The sequence below is a fragment of the Typopeltis vanoorti genome, chromosome 20 (genome assembly GCF_054136105.1).
Source record: "Typopeltis vanoorti isolate ZY-2024b chromosome 20, IOZ_Tvanoo_1.0, whole genome shotgun sequence".
Classification (NCBI taxonomy): Eukaryota; Metazoa; Arthropoda; class Arachnida; order Uropygi; family Thelyphonidae; genus Typopeltis; species Typopeltis vanoorti.
The window spans coordinates 45100851-45124872 of NC_143568.1; the positions used below are offsets into that span (position 1 = coordinate 45100851).

General features: G+C 34.2%; 1 protein-coding gene across 2 annotated transcripts in view; it reads left to right on the forward strand.

Annotated features, from left to right (window-relative positions):
* The window catches only part of LOC150095403 (filamin-A-like), a 640838-nt gene that overhangs the window by 550373 nt on the left and 66443 nt on the right, over positions 1-24022 (forward strand). For both annotated transcript variants that reach the window (XM_090410722.1, XM_090410723.1), the window contains 4 exons: positions 2685-2888; positions 8699-8851; positions 19513-19641; positions 19756-20022. In XM_090410722.1, the coding sequence (XP_090266848.1) occupies positions 2685-2888; positions 8699-8851; positions 19513-19641; positions 19756-20022 (753 nt within the window). The remainder of the gene's footprint in view (positions 1-2684; positions 2889-8698; positions 8852-19512; positions 19642-19755; positions 20023-24022) is intronic.

Here is a 24022-nt window from a genome sequence, read left to right on the forward strand (position 1 = left end):
AAGTGGAATGGGAAATCACTATATCCATTCTAATATGAATTGTTTTAATGATGCATTTAGTTCAAATGTATGGATTAAAGAAAACATCAATAATCTGTAAATGAAGAATAGAAATTGCAAAGAACATCCCACTTAGCATTCTTATAATTCTGCCCTTACAAGCAATGTATTCCATGCTCCTACCACTCTTCATGCAAAAAACATATTTCTTACCTTCATGCTCACTACTTCCTGTTGCAACTTCCAGAGATGGCCCCTCATCCTTGTTTCTTTCCCTCATTTTACCATTTAAAAAATCTCCCCAGCATCAGTCTGATAATAGCCTTTCAACAGCTTAAACATCTCAATCATATCTTCCTTCCCTTCTTTTTCTATCCACTAAAATCTTGCAGTTTGCATGCCTTCAGTCTCTTCTCATAACCAGCATTGTACAGTCCTAATATAATTTTTTTTTTTCCTGTCTGCAATATTGAGGACTGAGTGTCATCAATATTGCAATGATTCTCTGAGTTATCTTCACAGACTTTGCAATATGTCCTCTGAACTTCAAATTTCTATCTGCAATCATCCCCTTGCTTCCTCCACTTCAAGGATGCTCCCCGCACACTTAGTGGAGGTTTTATACTGGAAGAAGTCAAGGGAGCAAGAGATCTTGGGTTGATTGTAGATAGAAATCTGAAGTTCATCTGTGGATCTCAAATTTTAAAACCCTACATTTAGTTAGATTAAAGGGGCATCCTCATTCATTCTAACTTATTCATATCCTCTTGAAGAGCCATTACCATTATTACTAATAATCTTCCTTAGCTTCACATCATCTACAAACAACTGAATATCTCCTTGTAGTCTAGTGACAATATCATTGATATAAAGATTGAACACTAATGATCTCAGTACTGAACTCTGTGGAACTCCACTTGTTACCTTCCTACTTCCTGATACTGCTCCTCATGTACAGCTCTGCTGTCAGAAAACCAGTTTTCAATCCACTAGCCTGATATCCAAATCTATATGTTGCAACTTAAAATCCAACCTGTCATGTGGCATCCTGTCAGTTGCTTTTGCAAAATCCAGAATAAGAACAATGTATGCCTTACCCTCGTCCAGTGATCTTTTTACTGTTGTAAAATGTGATCAGGTTATTAAAACAACAGTGCTTTTCAAAAAATCCATGATGGATTGGTATGATAGATTGTGCTCACTAGTGTTGACCTCCAGCGATGAGTATCAACTCCATATGGGTCAAGAAAATAATAATAATGATTTCTTGGAATCTTTAATTTTTAATCATATGAAAAAATTTCAACAATTGTGTTTGTAAGTTGGGGTTTGTCTGTGTTATATTAATGTTCTATTGTTATATCGTTGTTTCTATATGATTTATGCTTAATTTGTTGTTTACCTAAATCTATCCTTTCTTACCTAAAACCTTATACAATCAAAATCCTACCGGCTGCTCTATTGTTATATATTTACCTTTCGTTATTTATTCTTTCTTTTCTTACTTTAATCTTATTTTTATATCTAGGATTGTTTCCTCTGCGGATACTGGCGAATTTATATTTTGCTGCGCCAGCCAGTATCTAACAGTGGAACTATAGAACAGTCATTCGTTGAGTTTTATTTGAGCATACATCTGATACTGAGAGGCATTAAAAATGTCTATACAGATAATGAAATGCAGATTTTAGAGGCTTAATCCCAAAATCAACAGTCATCACAGTGGCTCAGTCTGTTGTTCACATGACCAAAAAGAACGTTAACACCAAAGTTATTAGAATTTTCATTGTGAAGGTTCTGTGACGTATATGATCCATCTGAACAGTCAGCAGGGAAAACTTAAAGTTGAGGCTTTTGAAAATTTACTTGATCTGGAAAGTAGTTGTTTCTTTATGATAACCTACCTACTATACATCTGTAAGTTGCCATGTTAACTTGTACAGCATTATTTGGGTGCTGCATTTTTTTGTGTGCAATTCTTTTTTGCTCTGTTGTCAAAGTTTTGATAATAGATAAATCATTAAACAAGGTTTGGTATAGATACATTCAGGCATCTTGACAACTGATTTCAGTTGATATTTTCAGAAGTGACAAAAATTATAGGTAAAGTGGTTGCCAGCAAATGGGCTTAAAGGAGAATAAATTTGTTTATGCAGTCACATCAGTCTGAATGTTTTTTCAGCAGACATTGTACCTAAATGAAAAGTTCTGAATTTAATATAATCTAAGAGATAATTGTTTTATATCCAAACTGGGATGAATGTTATATTCACAGATATGTTTCAACCATATCTACCCAAGTATAACTTAACACACTCAGTTGTTATTTAATAAATATTTGTTGTATTTGCATTGTATTTATTCACCAGCATCTACCAATGAATGTATTTCACTTTTTTGAATACAAGGAAGAACTTATTAACAAATAATGTTAGTGATTATATTTTATTAAACAATAAGATGAAGTAACATTTGTTAATTACACTATTATTAGCTTGTGTAAGAGGGGAAAGTTGATATGTTTTTTTTAGCATCCTCAACTAGTATTTTCACCTTACCCAAGTCTGAAGTTACCTGGATCATTGAGGAATTGCAGTATTTTTAAATGACTGCAAATCTTTTTATTCTACAACAATCTCTTAAAAGTTTCATATTTTGACACAGTTATTATTTTTATTTTATAGGGATCTCTTTCACACCTCGTGAAGCAGGTGAACATCTTGTCAATGTGAAAAGGGTTGGAAAGCATATTCAAGGAAGTCCTTTCAAAATTAATGTTGGGGATTGTGAAATTGGAGATGCTTCTAAAGTTAGATGCTCAGGAGCTGCACTCCAGGAAGGAAAAACTCACACTGTCAATGAATTTTGCATTGACACAAGACAAGCAGGTTAGGAAAATATTTTAATAGTTCTAGAGTTCGCATGAATAATTTGGCTTTTATATAAAGTTATTGTTTATATTATGCACTGCTTTCCTGTTTAAGACAAGCATCTTATGTACTGTATTATTATATCTTAATGTATTTAAATACATGTAGTTGCAAACTACATAATTAGTGTGGGGAAGAGATTTCTTTACCTAAATGGAATGTCAGAAAAAATAACCATATTCAAGTTCTACGTATTGGATCACATTTAAAAAGAAGCTATCAATTTTGTTAGTTTGCACATCATATTATTTCATTGTAACACATAAGCCCACACATCTTAGCATTCAGGCATATTAATTGTTAATATATCCTTGTGGTTCATATAGTATATTGTGATTGCTTACTTGCTACCATATTGACTTGTAACATGGTCATTGGAAGCCTGTTGAATTGTGTGTACAATTCCATCCTCTCAAGGTTTTTATTGCATTTAAAACCTTCTTATCCTAACGTTGCTTCCATTGTCTCTCCTCTAGAGCATGGATTGAAGAAAAATGTTACAGCCCAAATCAAGCCTTGGACACCTGGATTTGTTGGCTCCAACTCTTGTGGGCTTAGAAGTTATTTTCTATTCAGTTAGCATATATACATTTTTATGAAATGACATCTGACTACTAATCTCATTGAAATGCTGTTAACTGTTTGTTTACTTTTTTTGCATTCAAAATTAAAATGACTTCTGAATGACCTACTGATATCTATATAAGCCATAAAGCTGCATGGTTTTGTAGGTTAAAATACATGAAATGGCACACTGCAAAAATTTTTCCTATTTATATTATAATAATTTTTAAATAATTCTTCTTATAAATTATTTTGGAATCTTAAAGTTTTTAATTATTAAAAAAATAAGTTTTTTTTAAATTAATAGTGTTTCCTAAGTTTTTGTAGGATAATGTAGTTCAAGGCTACTATGTTAAGACTGCATTTCAAGAGTTTGGAGGATGTATAGAGGATGAGAAATAGATGCTTGAGATCGAGAGAGGACTACAAAAGAAAAGCTGTTATCAGGGAAATGTAAGCAGATAAACTGCATGAGGAGTAGAAAGCATGGTCTAGAAAAGTGGTATGTGAGAGGAAGATAAGGAAGTAACAAATGATATATCAGAAGTTAGTAGGACAAGACAGTGCAATTCTGAAAGTTCTTTAGCATATAACCACTAAAAGAGGGTGTGTGTGTGTGGGGGGGGGAAACAGTTGCTAGGGCTAGGATCACAGTAGTAGACAATACGTTGAAATGCTCAATAAGTATTTTGTCAGTATGTTTTGCATAAGAGAATAGTATTGAGCGTGATAGTAGAGGAAATAGGGAACAGGAAGTTGATGAGATAATTATTTGAGAGAGCTTAAAATAAATTTGATGTTAATAAGGTTGTGTGGGCCAGAGGAATATTGCCACATATATTGCAGAATTCTGCAAAATAAATAATACCTTTTAAGTTGTGTAATCCTTAAAACTGGAGAAGCAGAGAATAAGATAGTAATCAAATAGTTAGACTTTCATGCTGGTTTAAACTCATAAGTTTAATGGAATAAAAACAGTGCAAATAAATAATTAAATGTTTTAATCAGTCCTATATTTTGTCTGTCACTGCGACATCATCAGGGAAGCAATCATTAGACTGAAAGCCTAAGGTCCTCCTAGGAGTTTCCATTATGGATGCTGTTGTGTGGGAGGCCTAAGAATTAAAGTTTCCCAAATCTCGGGAAGTTTTGTGCACCCATATTTATTAAGATTAAGTTAGGTTTTTAAATCTGCTGCTGATTCTTAAAAAAAGTCTTTCAAATTTGTATTTGTTGTGGTGAAGCATAGTAGTGTTTTTCTCATTTGATTTTGTGCATGGTATCTGAGGCATGGTCAGCAACCCCTGACTGACCATACTTGTCAGAGTTGATTTTATTTTTTATATTCTTCTAGGTGGATATTTGCAGATCTCTCAGTTGATCATAATATGATAAGTTGTAGGAACAAGGAGTTTGTAAACACCTGGAACAGAGCGAGAGAGGGAAGGGGGGAGAGGTAGAAGATCTTTGGGAGAGCAGATGAGTACAGCCAACTTTATCTGAAGTTTGAATGCAGTGCAGAGATTGTACTTGTTTTAGAGTTCTGACTATTTTTTCTGAGGTTCCCTGGATATAAAGAACAATTATAGATTTACTGTAGTCAGCATGTTGAGAGGGATGTGAGGAACAATTAATTTGTTGATCTTTTTTCATTGGAGGAAGTTTCACCAGACTTTTTTCCCTGTTTATTCATCAGACTTTTCCACCAGGAAAGTCTGGTGAATAAAGGGGAGTTCAGCAGTAAGTTCAGCCTGGGTAGAACAGAGACTGGAGGTTCTATTAACAAAGGTTTTGATAACACCATATTGAGGAGAGGCAAAGTGTCAGAAAAAGGGCTATTAGTAAAAAGAGGGGTGACATCAAAGCTTACCATGATATCATTATTATCTAGAACTAAATTTTGGGTTAAAGATTTGAAATGAGTGGAGGTTTTAATATAAGATGAAGAATGACCTGTAAGTGGGGATTAAGGATTTTAGTTAACTGTTTAGCTAACTTAAAGGAGGGGAATCAGTAGCATCTACTATGGGACAAAGAAGGTTACTAGGTTTATGAATTTTTTGTAATCCATATACCCAGGGACTGAATGGTTTAACTATTTCAGGAGGCCAAGAAGAGACATTTTTAGAAAGCCTTTTTAATGTGTTCTTTTTAGAATTGGTGGATCATAATGCAGTGGTTTATAAGTAGTGTTTCTGAGCAAAATATTCATTTTGCGATTATATTCACTAGCATTGATGACCATAGTAGTGTTACCATTATAGGCTCTAGTGATTACTATGCTACTGTCTTTTCATAATTTACAGAGATGGGAGTTGGCTGTTAGAACTCTAAAAAAAAAAAAAAGTACAATCTCTACACTGAATCCAAACCTCATCTGAAGCTGGCTGCTCTCATCCAAGGATCCTCTACCTCCTATCTTTGTTCCAGGTGTTTATAGAGTTCCTTGTTCTTGCAACTTATATTATGGTCAAACTGGAAGATCTGCAAACATCCATCTAGAAAAACATAAAAAAAGACATCTGCCACCATAAGTGGTCAGTCAGGTCTAGCTGACAATGTATTGGATACCTTGCACAGAATCAAATGGGGGGAAAAAAACTAGTATGCTCCACCAATACAAATTTGAGACTTTTTTTTTAGAATCAGCAACAGATTTAAAAAAATCAACCTAATTTTAATAAATATGGTTGTATGAAACTTCCCAAGATTTGGGAAACTTTAATTCCTAGGCCTCTTGCCCAACAGCACTGATAGAGGGTGCCCTCATAGGACTTCAGGCTTTCAGTCTAATCTTTTCCACTTATTGTTTTGTGCAATTTTGAGTGTGTTTTTACAATTTTAATAATGTTTCCCTGATGATGTCTCAGTGACTGAGACAAAATATTGGATTGATTAAACATTTAATTATTTGTGCTTTTTATTCCATTAAACATTAATGGAATGAGACAAGATACTACTCATGCATAAAATGGACCATTTTATGGTCCATTTTATGCATGATTAGTCTTACAATTGGTTAATAATTTAGTGCATGATGACTGAACTGGTGAAAACTGAAGCACTACAAATGGATGCATGGGTGTGGTAACTATATTGGACAAAGGCTTATATACATTTTTTCCCTTTATTTTAGAAAGACATGCCATTAATACTATGTGACAAATTAGTATTGAATTTGCAGGGAATGAGAATAGTATCTTGGAGATGGATGACTAATAGGTATCAGCAGATATGCAGAAGTGGTGTCTCTAAGGAGAAGTAAAAAATGGTGTACTCTCTTCTACAGGCACTTTAATTTATGCTCATAATATAGCTGAAGGTTTAGCTGTTTGGAGTGGTAACAATGCAAAAATTGTGGTTGGTAGAGTAGATGAGAGGAGATTTCAAGAGGATTTAATTTGATGTTTGTTGTTGGCAGATAAATGGAGATATCAGTCCAATGTTGCCACATGCATCATTCCATTTCCATTATGGATGATAAATAGCAGTGGTTGTGAAGGTCCAGAGTATTACCACCATATCAAGAAGGATGCTGAAAACGATAAAGTAATAATGTTACCTTGCTTGTATAACGCATTGATTCGGCTATATCTGGACTATTGTATCTGGTTTCCTGCATTTCTATAAGGAAATGTTGGAGAGGATACAGAGAAAAATATCGTTGCATCAGGACTATAACGCTGAATATAGTTTGAGGGAACTTTACAGATAGGAGAGGTGAAATAATAGATTTATGAGTGAGTGAGAAGTAGGTAAGAGAGTGTGAAGTATATTCCCTTCTTTCCTTTGGAATAAGAATGCAAGGGAGGAACTTCTCATGCAGTGAGTCTGGTGACTGTGGAAACCTGAAATTACTAATCGAACAATCAGTCTGCATTACTCATGTCATCTTTCCTTTGTATTTAGGATCAGTGGCTCAGCTAAATAATTTGTCTCTATATAAACCTAATTTATGCTGTAATAAGACAGTTAACAATACCTCCATATCTGCTAATGTATGAATTCTCTAGCCATTCTGTCTGTCTTGTGCCCCCCATTTTCTAGGATGAAAACTGGTCTAATATAACTTATCTTCAGTTGAAAAGCACTTATAAAGGTTCCTTTGCATGCTAGACAGGAATTACTCAGACTTCCAACCCAAGGTTGTTTAAATATGTTTTCTAGAAATTAGCAACCTTTACATCCAAAAAAAAGTTGCTTTATTTGGGACTTTTTTTTTATTCATTTTATCTTCATTTTTAGTACATGGAGAGGTTGGCAGGTAAGTAGTCAAATGGTTATTTGATAAGTAAAAAAGCTGAAGTCATTGAAGTTTTTTGAGGTGTTAGCAAATTTTTTGGGGTACATGGTTTATTTAAGATTTTATTCCCACATATTCAAAATCCTTCATTTTTTCCAAAACAGTGATGCAAATTAAAAAAAAAAAAAAAGATAAATTATATGAAGAGAAAGAATGCAAATAGTTTTTAAACTCTACAGTTGATATCCCATATTAAAGAGTGCTCAACTTAGCTTACCTATAAATTTCCTGACATTCTGTCCAGTTTATTTGTTGTCTCTGCTTAGTGTTTTTTTCTTTAAATCTTGACTTTATCTAGTCTGTCTTTCCTAACAGTAGTCATTCTTTCTTAGAAATTTTAATATTCATTTAAAAAGTAACCATTTCTTTCTCCAGCTAACTGCTCTGCTATCAGCAAGTAGGTATGCTGTTTTATATTATCAGTGACCTCACACAAAATTTGCCAGATAATCCTAATCATTCTCTAGACTTGATCTCTTCCCAATATTAAGTTGTAGCTGCTAGCTGTTTATAGACATTTCAGATTATACCTTCATGTTGAGCTCTTCTCCTTCATATTATTCACTTTCATCTGGAATTATAAGGATGCTACAGACTTTTTATGAAGAAAATTTTTTTCCTCATCTAGAATATGATACTTCCATTAAATCCTTTTATTACTATCAGAGACAATTGAAAGAATAACTTTTTATAATTTCATCTATGTCATGGGTAAAAGCAAGTAGGTTGTGGCACAACACAATAAAAAATCTGAGTTAATGAATATATATATATATATATATATTTTTTAAAAATATTTGCATAACAGTACAGCAAAAATTGATTAATCCATTATAAAAAAAAAATAAAATAAAACCTGCTTTATAATGCAACTATTGATTTTTGTTTTGTAATTATACAGGATATGGAGGCCTAAGTTTGTCCATTGAAGGTCCTAGCAAGGCTGATATCCAGTGTAAGGATAATGAAGACGGAACACTCAGTGTCTCATATAAACCTACAGAACCTGGTTATTATATGATCAACCTAAAATTTGCTGATCAGCATGTTTCAGGTATGCTAAATTATTATTTTTTTTTTTAAAGCTTGAATGTTTTGTGAATATAGTCAAGTTCATTGGAGAGGACGTTATCTGAACGAATTAATTTAGTCCTGTTATATACAGTTTTATTAATTCCATACTGTTAGGAGGAGGAGGATAACTGTTGCGAATGTACAAATGCCCAGTGTGTGTGGGTTTTCTCTAAACAGAGAATGCCAGGAATACATTGTTCTGACATGCAATTAAATTGTCTAGGAAGAGGAGATTGTTATGTTCCTTTTCTAAGGTGAACTGGATCTTGGTTGTCGATTGTTTAGATGTGTTAAAAAAAATTTTGAGAGTATCCAAGCTATGTGGCCAACTCATCATCAGGGCATAGCCAAACAGTGGGTCTGTGTGGGACAGAGTTTAAGGCTTTCTCCTTCCCTGGCTAATTACTTCATTGAAATTTGGCATTTTATGGTTTACAGACACCCACTCCCCATCCATCCACATGCACTGTACATTCACAGTCATTCCATCTTCCCTCCCACCAATATGGAATTATTAACACTCTCTATAACTGGGCTAAGTTAAATTAGATAACAGTGTTGTGTCCACTGAACTTGACCACATTCATGAAACCTTCTTAGCCAATGGCTAAAATTTCAACCATATTCAAGATATATTAACTCTCCACTTCTTGTAATTTCATTCTTGTAATATTTAGTTAATACTGTTAAATATATATATATATATATATTTTATCACTGATGGATTTCTATATAAAAGAACATACTTTTTTTTGCTGTTGAGCATCTGTTTTTCACATTCTGTCCATTTAAGATTCTGACTACTGTGTTATGTTTTAGTTTTGTTTTTTATGTGTGGTTTTTATAGATTTGGGATGTCTTTTCAAATAATATTTTTGTGTTTTCCATAAATTAAGGAGCAAAGAGAAAAATCATGGTAACTCAAAAACTGTGTGATGAATTTTTATGCAGTTTGGTGATATGAGGTATTGAAACCCACAAAAATTCTAAATAGTTTAATTTGTAACAAATGGATACTTGAAGACAATGGTCAAAAACAAGAGGTCAAATGCCAAAGTGCCTCAATAAGGAATGTGGTTACCCCCTCACAACAGTACAGCATTTGCAATGATGTTTCATACTGTTTATAAAAGTGTCCAGGAGCTCAGTTGGTAATGGCAACCATTTTCATCCTCGGCTTCTAAAAAAAAAAACTAGGATTTCTCTAGGATTGCTCAAGACGTTACTTCACCCCTGAACAGCTGTTAACCTTATACAAATCTACTCAACCATTCAATACTGCTCTCACATATAGGGTGGGGCCCCCAAAAGCTCCCTTAAAATACTCTACTCGATACAGAGGATAGCAATCAGACTTATTAATGACCCATCTCTAACCAACTCACTCCCCCCACTTTTGCACAGATGGTCAGTCTCTGTGTGGAAATATTTGTAGAAAACACATAGTGTTTTCTACAAATATTTCCATGGAAAATGTTCAACTGAAATAACATCAATAATTCCCCCACTTAGCACTAAGCTCATTGGAACACATGCAGCTGCTGCTCAACACCCCTTACACAGTGCACCTTGAAACCCACAGAACAGGTTTCTTCTCCTCCTCCTTCATCCCTGCTGCTGTACTCTGAAACAGTATTATTGTGTTCTCTTTGTTGTGTTTCCTAAAGAATACAATATACAGTCATTCACATCAAATGTGAATAAGTACCTTCTTTCCCAACCCATACATGGTACTAATGTACTATATGTTGATCTACCAACCTCTCGTGCATGGACTCAACATAAAAAAATAATGAAAAAAAAAAACAGAAAAATTTCTTATGCGAAGCTCTCCTAAGTCCCTCAAGGTTTTTGAGAGATGAGTTGAAAGCAGCAACACATCTGTCTAGTGCAGGGGTGTCCAACCTTTTAGCTTCCCTGGGCCACATTGGAAGAAGACGAGTTGTTTTGGGCCACACATAAGATACACTAATACTAACGATAGTTGATGAGCAAAAAAACATAGAATATATAGTTAACATATTTAAGTAATTTACACCTTCATTAATTCATGAATTTTTTATTATAAAAGTAAAAGACAAGACAGCAACATTAAATTAGTGAGATGTTTGACATTGTTTTTGAGACACTAATGATTCGATATTTGGTTCGATGGAAGTAGTTGCAATTCTCAGTGAGTTCTCAAGGTGCTCATCAGATATTAAGGTTCTAGTTTTATTCTTCGTGTGCTTCATCCTTGAAAATAGCTGCTTATAAATGTAGGTGCTTCCAAATAGCGATGACATGATTGTGAAGCGAGGGAGATATTTTTCTGTGGGAAGATATATCTTATAGAAGTCGAGTAAAGAGACATGATCAAATTTTTCTTTAAGTTGAATGTCAGATTATAGCTCTTGGCATTCCATTTGAAAATTGGCAGGTAATATGTTTATGTCAATTGAAAATGGAGTCGCAAATATACCAAAAGATTGATATTTTTGGAAATCTTGAAACCTGTTCTCAAATTCCTGTATCAAATCGAAAAGCAAGAAGGCTGCATATTTTTTGTTGTTCACAGGACCGTGTTTAGCCAATGTGTCGAAATGCATAAAATTGTTTGCCTTAATTTTAGATTGCCATAGTTTGTTTCATTTCGAATGCTGTTATAGTTTGAAACATTGTATTGATTAGTTGGTTTTCACCTTGAAGAAGCATGTTTAACTCATTTAAATGAGCGGTTAAGTCTACTAAAAATGCCAAATCTGTGAGCCAGTTTTCATCATCAATTTCTGGCACAAATTTTGTTTTTGATTCCATAAACGAGTTGATTTCATTCTGCAAATCATAAAAACTTTTCAACATTCTGTCTCGACTTAACCATCTTACTTCCCAAAAGTAAATGATGTCCCCATAGTCAGCATCCATAAATTTAAGGAATTCCTGGAATTGGCGATGATTCAATCCCTTGGCCCTTATGAAATTTACAGCCTTGATGACAATCTGCATGACGTTATCCATCTTTAAAGCTTTTGCGCATAAATTTTCTTGGTGTACTATGCAGTGATATTTCATCAAACATAAATTTTGGGAGGCAATTGCATAGTCTTCTATTAATTTTACAAGTCCATCTTTTTTACCTATCATCGCTGGGGCACCATCAGTAGCTATACCAGATATGTTCACAATGAACAAAGAAAATTGCTTTAACGTATTTTTCACTACTTCATATAAATCTCTTGATTTAGTTGTGTCTTTTAATGGCACTAAAGAAGCCATTTCTTCAGTGATATTATATTTCTCATCAATATCTCTAATAAAAATTGCCAATTGAGATGTATTAGTAGCATCAGTACTTTCGTCTATCGCCAAAGCATAAAATTGAAAATTAGCATCTCTACTCTCGAAACCTTTTTCGATAGATTTTCCTATTCCATCAATTCGCCTGGCTAGTCTGCTGAGACAAACTGATTTTAGAAAAATCCCCTTTTTTATCAGGGAAAATTATATCTGCCACACTTTCCAAACATTGTTTAATAAACTCGCCATCGACATACAGTTTTGATTTTTTTGCTATCAGTTTGCAACCATATAACTAGCTTTTACAATAGAATCCGTTTCAGTTGTTATTTTTTTAAAAAAAATTTGAGATGATAGACTTTTTTTCAGTTCCGCTATTTTGTGTTTGACACATTCCTTGATACGCACTAAATTTCGCAGCATGTTTTTGCATGTAATGCTTTTTCAAATTTTAATCTTTGAAAACTGGCACAAATCCCCTACAAATTAAGCAGATTGCCTTAGTATTTGCCTTGACAAAAAAAGTAGTCAAGGGGTGCTTAAGGGTCAAAGCTGTATAACTGAGAGGAGACCTCCACATAGCCTTTAAAGGAATGCGGAGAACCGACCAGGGCTTCTGACCTAATGTCCAATCCTCACCTTCTCGTGGTGCACCCTGTTGGGTATCTACTTTGATACTGAACGAACGAGGATGGGCTGGCAATTTGGGATTTAGCCGACCAAATTGTATTCTTATTGGTTAAACCAAAATAAAAAATGATGGTACAACATGACAAAATTTCATGCCGGCTGGGGCGTCGCCCGGTTAAACAAGGCCCCCGTTATTTTCGCCAGGGAACCAGGGCGAACAGCGAAAAGTCAGCTACTGGAACAAATCTGAAAACAAACCCCAACTCAACATCACCAGAGTTAAAGATCGGTACTATCAACGTAAGAAGCCTGAATGGCAAAGAAATGGAGCTAGCTGAGGAATTAGATAAGTACCAGATTGACATAATAGGGGTGACTGAAACAAAAAAGATCAAAACTGGTGAGATCTTTCTGAGCAATAAATACAAAATGTTATATTCAGGCAATGACAATCAAGGAAAAGAAGGAGTAGCCATAGTATTCAACACAAAATACGAGGCTAATCTTCTTGAATGGCAGTCAGTCTCAAGTAGAGTAATGTGGGCAAATATGAGAATGGGGAACTGGACAATGAGACTTATTTGTGCCTATGGTCCCACAGAAGGTTCTACTAAGGTAGAAGTGGAGGAATTTTTTGAGGCTTTAGAAAAAGCAACTGACACAATGAAAAAGGAAAAGTTGGTCCTTGTTGGGGATATAAATAGTAGAGTAGGAAATGATTGTGAGACATACAAAAATATTTTGGGAAAATTTGGAGAAAAGAGCAAAGCTAATAATAATGGCAAATATCTGTTGGATTTCTGCTCAGGACATGGACTGGTTATTACTAACACCATGTTCCAACATAAAAATGTGCACAAATTCACATGGAGAGAAGAGGCTAGGAATAAGAAAAGTCTCATTGACTATGTTATTGTTGATAGTGATGTTTTCTCCCTGGTGCAGGACACCAGAGTGTACAGAGGATTTGAAATTGGAAGTGATCACTATTTAGTCTTGAACAGAATAAAATTGAATTTCGTATTGAAAAGAATAACATGTAAGAAAGTTTTAAAGTGAATAAAAGTTGAGCAGCTCTCAGATGTGAACTGTAGACTAAAATACACAAAGATTATTGAAGAAAAAATGATAGTTTGAGAACAGGAACCAAAACTTGGAGATTCAGTGGCAAACTCTGAAGGAAACATTGATTGATTCTGCCAGAGAGGCATGTGGTGAGGTTGTGTGCAAGGATAAAAAAAATCAGAACTCCCTGGTGGACACAGGAAGTTAAAGAGGCAGTGAAGGAAAAGAAGAAAGCATATCAAAAGTTCCTGGCAAATAAGTCAGCTTTTACTCTTACAGAATACAGAGACAAATGTAAGAAAGCTAAACAGTGTGTAAAACTAGCTAAACAAAAGTCATGGGAGGATTTTGGCAAGAATATAGAAAATAAATATCAAGAAGGTGGCAAAATATTCTGGAGGTTGTTGAAGAAGCTTAGGAATGGAGGAAAGAGTGCTGTAAAAGGAATTAGAGATGATAAAGGTGAAATGAAAACAGGAGAAAAAGATATCCTTGAAGTATGGAGTAATTACTTTGAAAAACTGCTAAATGAAATAAGCAGTGAGGACAGCACAGTAGTAAAAAAACACTCACCAGGCTTGCAGTCAGAAATACATATCCATACTTGAAGTAGAAAAAGCCATCAAAGGCTTGAAATGTGGAAAGGCAGCAGGAGTAGATGATATTCGACCAGAAATGCTGAAGTATGGTGGTATAAGAGTCTTACAGTGGCTGCACTGCATAGTTCAGACAGCCTGGACAGAGGGACGAATTCCCGATGATTGGAGTAGAGCTCTCATAGTACCCATATATAAAAAGGGAAATAAAACTGAATGTGAGAATTACAGAGGTATTTCCCTACTGAGTGTTCCTGGCAAGATCTATGCAAGTATACTTGAGAAACGGTTGAGAAGAATTGTGGAAGAAAAGCTTGGTGAAGAACAAGCTGGATTCAGGCCAAATAGAGGCTGTCAGGATCAGATCTTCACTTTACGACAAATAGTCGAGAAAGCATGGGAATATAACAAAGATCTGTATTTAAGTTTTGTCGATTTGGAAAAGGCATATGACAAGGTGCCAAGAGAGAAGCTATTCAATACGCTGCAGTTATATGGTGTCAATGGGGCATTATATCAAGCAATACTTAGTCTTTATTTGAGTTGTGAGTCAGCAGTTAGAATTGAAGGAAGTACAGGAAGATGGTTTAATGTTAAATCTGGTGTGAGACAAGGATGTACATTATCCCCTCTGTTATTCATTATCTATATGGATCACATTATGAAGGAATGTGGTATTAAACCTGATATCAAAATTGGAGATGTTAATGTCAGCTCTTTGCTTTATGCGGATGATGTTATACTTCTAAATAAATCCGCTACAAGTCTGCAAGATTCTCTGACTAAATTGAATAGCTGTTGTAATAGATATGGTATGAAGGTCAGCAATAAAAAGACAAAGACAATGAAAATAGGCAGAATCATTGAAAATGTCAACTGTGTTGTGAATGGAGAACCTGTGGAACAAGTAAAACATTTCAGCTACTTAGGCACAATTTTTACTGAAGATGGTAAACTAAATATAGAAATAGACAACAGAATCAGCAAAGCTGGTATCGTGGGAAGTCAATTGAATAAATTCATATGGAATAAGAAAGAAATTAGTCGGAACACTAAATTAGCTGTATACAAGACTGTGTTCAAACCAATTTTAACTTATGGATCTGAGAGCTGGGTCAGAAGTAAAACACTTGACCAAAGACTAGAGACCGGAGATATGAGAGTCCTGAGAAAGATTAGAGGCGTGAACAGATGGCATCAATGGCAATATCATATTAAAAACAAGGATATTAGGAAAGAACTTGACATTGTCAGCATCCAGGAATGCGTTAGCAGAGCTAATCTCAGATGGTATGGTCACTTAAATAGAATGGGAGAGGAAAGATTAGCAAAACAAGTGTTCTCTGCTAGGTTGGCAGGAAAACGACCCAGAGGAAGACCAAGATATAGGTGGATTGATACGGTACAAAGCCTTAGACGATAGAAATATAAGATCTGATAATGTTGGAGTCTTGACAAGTAACAGACTGATTTGGAGGAAAATTGTAGATAGGAAGTTAGTAATGATATAATTTTTTCATGTAGTACTGTCATATCCTGTACACCCCTTGAGGGTACATGGCAGGAATTTGATGATGATGATGAAAAAAGTAGTCATCTGTCCACTTTTCGTTGAACAATCTTCCTTCTATAATTTTTCTTTTTTTTTTTTTTTTTTTGGTTCGGATTTCTTTGGAGATGCTGTGGAAGCCATGCTGGAATTTTAAAAAAAAAAAAAAAAAGATTGAAAATTAGAAAGCAAGGTTTAATAATCACCAAATCACCAAATTTTTACTACTAAAAAAATGACTCGCCAAATCATCACAAACAAACGTAACATCTGCACCTTTCTTCGGTATCAACTCAACTGTTTACAATTGCACATTGAAAGCCATTCCAGCGTACCCATGGCACACATAGGGAGACATCTATTGCATGGTAAAAGTAGGAAGCAAGAGCGCTAACGTACAATTTATTATGTCGAGAATTAACTACTCACATGGGCGGCAAGTTTGAATAAATACAATTATTTGAGAATGATTTTATGAATCTATCATTGCTAAAGAACGTGGTAAATTCAAAAATTTATCGCTTATAAATTAATAGCATGTTAAAATTGTATTGGTAGTATTATTAATGGTATTTTTAGTCACAATCTCATAAAATTTTTATGTTTGTAAGTTTATAAATTTTTGTTGGGCCACATTCATAGTTGTCTTGGGCCACATGCGGGCCACGGGTTGGACAAGCCGGGTCTAGTGCATCTCAGACATGCTCAGCAGGATTAAGATCAGGTGATCTGGCTCGCCAGTTCATATACATGATACTCTTTTCTTGAAGATTTTGGTCCACATGCTTTGCTGAATTAGGACAAGCATTATCATCTTGTAGGATAAATGTCTTCACTATCACACTTGTATATAGATGAACATAGGGATCCAAGGCCTTGTCTCTATAAGTTGCAGTATTCATGGTTCTGCTAGGAAGTACACAGAGATTGGTGCATCCACCCCCAATGATATGCCATCCCAAACCATCATACTACCTGCACCATAAGTGTTCCTTTCACAGATATTAGGGATAATAAAGCGTTCCTGTTTCTCTCCAGTGGGAGCCAGGCCCAAGCTTGGGCCTGGCTCCCACTGAAGAGACCTCAATAAAGGTCGAAACTAGTCTGGTTAGTGGCCCTTCCCTTAATGCATAACATTAGACATATCTGCAAGGAGATGTTTTTGCATTAAAGGAGATATTGAGACAGGAGTGTTGGTAGCTTGCTACACCTTTGCAATGAGTTGTCCTGGTGTTGTATCACCTTACCCCAGTCCTGAAGATACTTTCAGGCGCAAACTTTGTTTGCTCACACTTGGATAAAGGATTCAACTAAATTTATTATACTCTAACCAAGTGAAAAATAAACTTTCGCCATAATGCCTAGTATACAGACCACCCTTGCAAATCTTTCTGTACACAGTGGAAGCAGATATCAATGTTCCTATAGCTAATGTTGGATCCCACTTCATCTTAATTTATACCTTGGATCCGACTTGTTATTTACTATGATGTTCTTAAACAAAATAGAAGGTTGCTAGTTGATTTCTAATTCAAATATAAAGAAAATTTATATTTAAAGACTGCGCCACTTTATATCTGAATTAGTTCAAGAATTGAAGATAAACCAACTCGCAACTATCTCTCCTTTTAGGTGTTAATATTATATGTACTGGCCGAGTATATTTAACTTACTTATTTTACCCGCTTTGGTTCGAATATTTTATGAATGGTGCAGTAAAAGAGATTCAGGCAAAATACAACTTTAGATAAACAAACATTTAATTTTAAAATCACAAATTTTACACTTAGGATCAAATCACTAATTAAGTTATTATAAACACTTCAGCCTTTCTGATAATACTGTCATACGAACTCAGACAATGGTAAACTTGTTATCTCTAATACAGTCTTCTCACAGTTCTTTAAGTTCCAAATACAATAAGATCGCAGTAATATCTCTTTACAAGCAAACACTTTTAAATTTACATTTCAGCTAATCTTCACAATAGTTACTGTTAACATAAGGAAATTCTAGGATGAAACTCACGCACTTCTCTGTATAGGAATATTAAAGGTTGGAATAATCTTACCGATAATCTTCTGTCTTCATCAACTTATACACAAACACTTTTTATAACCGTAAACACTTTTAACAATAATCGGCACTCATTAAAATAAATCTTCAAAGCATTAACTGAATTAATTCATGGTCTCTATACACATAAACAAACGTTCTTGCATGAAGTGCTACTGATCACTCATGAATTAAGGCAATACACAATAATTCCTTATCTTGAAGTTTTATATGCACAATTGTTCACTCTTCTGGCATTCAATTAATTCTTTAGACACTACAATTCTAAACACAGTTAACAGTAAACTTCAATTTTTACAGCCTCTACTGTTCTCTAGTTACTCGATGCTTTATTTCAAGATTCTGTGTGTCCTTGACAGGTCGACCCTGAAATTATATCTCACTTCAAGTATTGCTAGTCTATTTAATAGTCACTCAGCTGTCTTCCGTAGCTATAATTGTTATTCTACAACTTATTAGCTAACCACCTCTCAACTAGTAGACTTTATTAGCTGCTTGAGTGACTTGCCGACTCGCTATTATCACACTGTGATTCCCGAATGCCCCGATTCCAACCTAATGCTAATCCTCTCTCTCTCTCTCTCTGTTTCCTTATTAATAATTTCAGCGTTCATTGCTTTTTATATCCATTCTTCCCGCCTAAATTTTTCTCGTGATTTCTTTCTAAAACTCTTTTCAATAAACCTCACGTGGTGTTCCAAAATGTGCTCGCTCACTTACATACGTTTCCATGACAACAAAACAAAATATAATAAAATTGAGCTATTACATAACGTTAAACTTTACAAACAGGAATAAATAGAGAATATTTACATTTCAAATAATGCGCAGTTAAATTATCAAATACAAGTTCTTATAATATTAACATAGTAATAATTAAAATAGCTTAATAATATTTAATACAGTCTTATCACTATTAATACATATATCTTTGATTAAATAATTAGATATTAGACAAAATTAAGGTAGTTATATGAATATTAAATTATAAACAAGTGATTTACATTAAATAATATTTACAAATGTAGCCTTTGCCATGGTGGATTATGTTGGATTCTGAGGAGAGTATTAATAATTTAAATTTCTCTTCATTCAGAATCCAACACTAACGTGAGGTCAGATCATAGCTGATTCAAGATAGCACTCCTATTTCAGCAAGCAGATAATCTGAGATATCAGTCACCTACTGCAGTTGTAGTCCTGGCCTTTTTTCACTGCATCTCTCGAGATGTGCTGTTTGGGACTTGCAATTCCACTCATTTGTATATGATAACTAGACTCAGTATCATTTTTTACATAATGTACCAGACTTCCATATGTTTTTTTTGTTTTTATTTTCCCCTGAGTTATTGAGATTTTTCTGTCTACTTTAAAGTATGGAAACCATCATATTTTGAATAGAATCATGCTTTATTGCTGTCAATATAATTTATCTTTTAAATATTTCAGGAAGTCCATTTGCGGTCAAAGTAATGGGTGAAGGTTCTAATATTCAGAGAGAGAACATCAAGAAACAGCGGGATGCAATGCCTGTGACAGATGTTGGATCAGAATGTAAACTAACATTTAAACTTCCAGGTAACATTTTTTTTTTCTTTTTTGCCCACAGACACTTTGTGAACTTCTCTCCTGAATCTTTAATTATGTAATATTAGGTGTGCTTTGTATACTGAAAAAAAATTATATTTCTAGGAACTTCTGCTTTTGATATGGCTGCAAAAGTAACATCTCCTACAGGAATTACTGATGATGCAGAAATTATGGATATGGATGATTGCTTATATTCAGTTCGTTTTGTACCAAAAGAAGCAGGTGTCCATACTGTGAGTGTGCGATATAAGGACATCCACATTCCAGGTTCTCCCTTTCAGTTTACTGTTGGCCCACTACGTGACTATGGATCCCACAGGGTTCATGCTGGTGGACCAGGTCTAGAGAGAGGTTCAAGTGGTGAAGCATGTAAGTAGAAATCTTAGTTTTATACATGCTTTTATTATTGTTGTTATCAACAAACCTCCACAGAGTCAAGAGACTCATGATGGGATGAGTCTCATTCAATTTCTTAAATAATGAGACTCATTATTTATCAAAATAATGCCAGATAAATAAAATTGTTACATTTTATCATTATTTATCAAATAATGATAAAACTTGGATACTTTGAATGAAAGATGTCAGAATTGCATCATGTTTCCAAGATTTGGTCTCTTCTGTCTTTCATTAAAAGTAGTTTTGCACTTATAAAATTTATTTACTGCATTCTGTATACATTGGAGTGGAGAAGCTTTTCTCTTAACTATGGATTTTGAAAAGTTTTGTTACCTGGGTGTTTATTATTGTCAGAGAAATATATTAACAGAAACTGTTGGTTTTGGTTCATCTTTAATCTAATTTTGGTAACTTTTCACTACTGTTAACACAGCAAAAAAATACATGAAGTTCTCAGACTATTGATTTGTGCAGTTTTGTGTATAAATTTCAACATAACAGTTTTAAAAAAGGTTTTAAAATATATAGCAAAGTTAAATATTATTTTTAAACCTTCAATCTTTTTTAGATCTACTTGATAACCCAATATTAGTTAAATCCTACTGAAATTATGATTGTGTAATAAAAATATTTGAATAAATCAATAGCTTAAAATTACTGTCTGCTTTGCACTTAAAGTTGGGATCTTTTCTTTAATTTTCTGGTTCATATTTTGTAACCTTATCTTTTCTGATTCAGTACTTTTATGAAGTGATGTCACTTGTCTTCATTCTGGAGGATTTCTATTTTTAAAACTTGAGTGTTCTTTTAAACTTGTGGTAGCCAAAATGTAACATTTATTTATTATAGGCTTTATGGCCTCTCATGTATGGGAGTAATATACAAAAAAAATACTTTAGTTTATTGAGATGAAATACAGACTTAACTCCAGTACAAACTTTTCTTAACTATATATGTATATCAAAATAGTAATACAGATTAAAAGAGGAAGGGGAAAAAATTAAAGGTTGAAGTATTATAAGAAGAAAATATTAAAACTATCAACAAATAATAAACAAATAGTATTAACAGAAAAAAAAAAATACAGAAGTAAATCAAAGCTGGGAGAACTTTCAAAAATAAACACCATATTATTATTAGTGCATCTCCATGGAGTTCAGGGATATTTCTTATTTCTCAGCTTATCTTATTTCAAAGATATTTCTCAGTGTATTTGATACTTTTCTACTTTGCATTCACTAAGTTTATTCTTCCATGGTAGTTCTTTTGTTTACTTGCTACAAAGTGATAAAATTCCCTTGGTTACTTACTCCCCATGGCTTTCTCTTTCCTAGCCTGCTGTTTATGGCTTTTCAAAATTTCACCATTATTCTTCTTGCAGTATCAGATCCAAAGTATCCTAATTTTATGCAGCTTTTAGTTATTCATTCATTTAACTTTCATGCAGTTCTAACTCTGGGGATGTACTCAGGCATAGTTTCCTTTAGGCATCCTTTGACTAATGCCATGCACTATCAATTACTATTGATTAAAGGGGATGTGTCTAGAGAGACACATCCCCCTTTAATCTGTCCTCTTACCAACATTCCAGAGTCCTGAGACAATCTTAGTTACTTGCCTCTGCCCACTCCCTGATATTTCCTTTTTTGCCCATATAACCAGGTTACCAGATCCAAAATGTGGCCTGATTAGCGTCTTACACAGTGGAACTAACCTCCTTATTCCTATCTTGTCAATTCTTCACCGGCAACTTTCTATGTGACCTTTACAACTCTCATAGGATGTCCTCTCAACATTTTGCAGTTAAAAAAAAAAAAAAAAAAATTCTTTATAAACTCAAGGAACTATACAAGTACATCCAGAGCAGGCTTTTACAAACACCCATGCCCATGGTGGTACTCCAACCCATATTCTGTTGGTTGGAGAGCAGGTGTACTATCCACTCAGCCAGTTTGGTTGGTAAATATCAGAATGATATTTATCTTCAATATTTTACCAAACTCTCTAGACATCCCCATAACTTGTTTAACTGTACACCTTGCTTTGATTTCTTACATTTTTCATACATCAGAACACATGCTGATACCAAGAACCTCAAACTTTCTTCTTTTCTATAACTACCTCTTTAACTTCCTGCATCCATCATGGAGTTTTTTTTTAAATCCTTCTGGACAACTTCATCACCATTCCTCTTGAGTTGATCAATGTTTTCTTCACAGTCTGCTGGTTAGGTCTCCAAGGTTTGATTCTTATTTTCAAACTTTATCTTAAGAAAGGTTTAAAAACAGTCAGTCAAGCACCTTTCAGATATATTATCAGTTTTATCCTGCTCAAAACTAAATAGTGATCAGGTCCTATTTCATGTCCCATGAACCTGCATAAAGGTATTGCCATCAACAATAACATAGTCAGTGAAACTTTTTAATTTCTTGTGTTTTCTCTCCATTTCAGATTGTTCCCATCTTTATGTTTGAGTATTGTATTAGTAACGTTTAGTCTAATTTTTAAACAGAAATTCAACAGGTACTTATCTACTTACCGTTATTATTATCTTTACTCTTTTTCTACAAATTTTCCTAAAACCTTTTGTATTTTGGAAATTTTTTTTCACTTGGTTAGACTATAAATTATATATTTAATTAATCCTTTATCCAAGTGTAAGCAAAAAGAGTTTGTGCCTGAAGTATCTTCAGGACTGGGGCAACTCATGGCAAAGATGGACTGAGTTCTGATCACTTTCCTTAATATCCCATAATGCAAAGCACATCTCCTTGCGGACGTATATAATGCCATGCATTATGGGAAGGGTCACTACCCAAGCCGGTTTCGACCTTAATTAAATATATAATTTATAGTCTAACTAAGTTAAAAAAAAAAAAAAAAAAAAAAAAAAAAAAAAAAAAACTTCCAACATCTTTCTCTAATCCAGAGTAATTTAATAATAAGGTGTGACACCTTTTGGCAACTGGCATATGGAAATATGACTTCTGCATTGCTTCAACCTTGGTATCACCTCTGGGTCTGGCTACCACTGAAGAGACCTCAATAAAGATTGAAATTAAGGTTATATAATTTATAACCTTTTTGTATGTTTGGTATTCATTTCCTACTCTGCTGTTTAGATCTCCAACAAGAACCAACTTTGTCAACTGCCTTCTCTAATGATGGGGAGAATTCCTCCTTTCTTAGTAGAACCTTCTGTGGATCTGTATGTACAAATAAATCTTTGTTCATATCCTTGCTTGTGATATTTTTCCACTACACAATGCATTGCTTGTCATTCAAGAAGTTATCTCTGTACTTAGTGTTCAATACTATAGTCGCTCCTTTTCCCTGATTGCTTAGATATAAATATGACATCTTGTAGTTGTTTATTAATTTTAATGGTATAGATTTATAAACACAGACTGATAAGAAAATAACTCTTTATTAACTTATTGCTGATATTTTGCTGGTATTCTATCCAGCATCTTCTGTGACAAAACCAGTTTGTCACAGTTTGCGAGACAACAATCTGGTATAACAGTGGGACTAGTTTGAACAATTGTAACATACAACACAAAGACTCAAGTCCGAATTAGGCACCATCTATGTTGAGGGAAAGAAACATAATAATAATAAAGAGAAAGAAGTCATCTCTTAAGATGACTGTCTCCCAAATCTTTGGCAAATTTATACAGCCATACTTGTTGAGATTTGGAGTATGCCTTCTGTTGATTTCAGGGAGGTTGTTCCTGGAATCAACAGAAGCTTCTGTGCAGCACTTTTATTTTTTTCCAATTGATCCTGTGTGTAGGGGTATCTAAAACATTGTCTGCTAGACCTGACTTTCCATAGCAGTGGTGTCGAATGTATTTTTTATGTTCACCGAGGCGGATGTCCACAGTTCTTCCTGTCTGTGCATAGTAACTATGAATATCTTTAGTTTCCAAATATCTTCGCATATATCTCTCACCATGATTTTTTAACT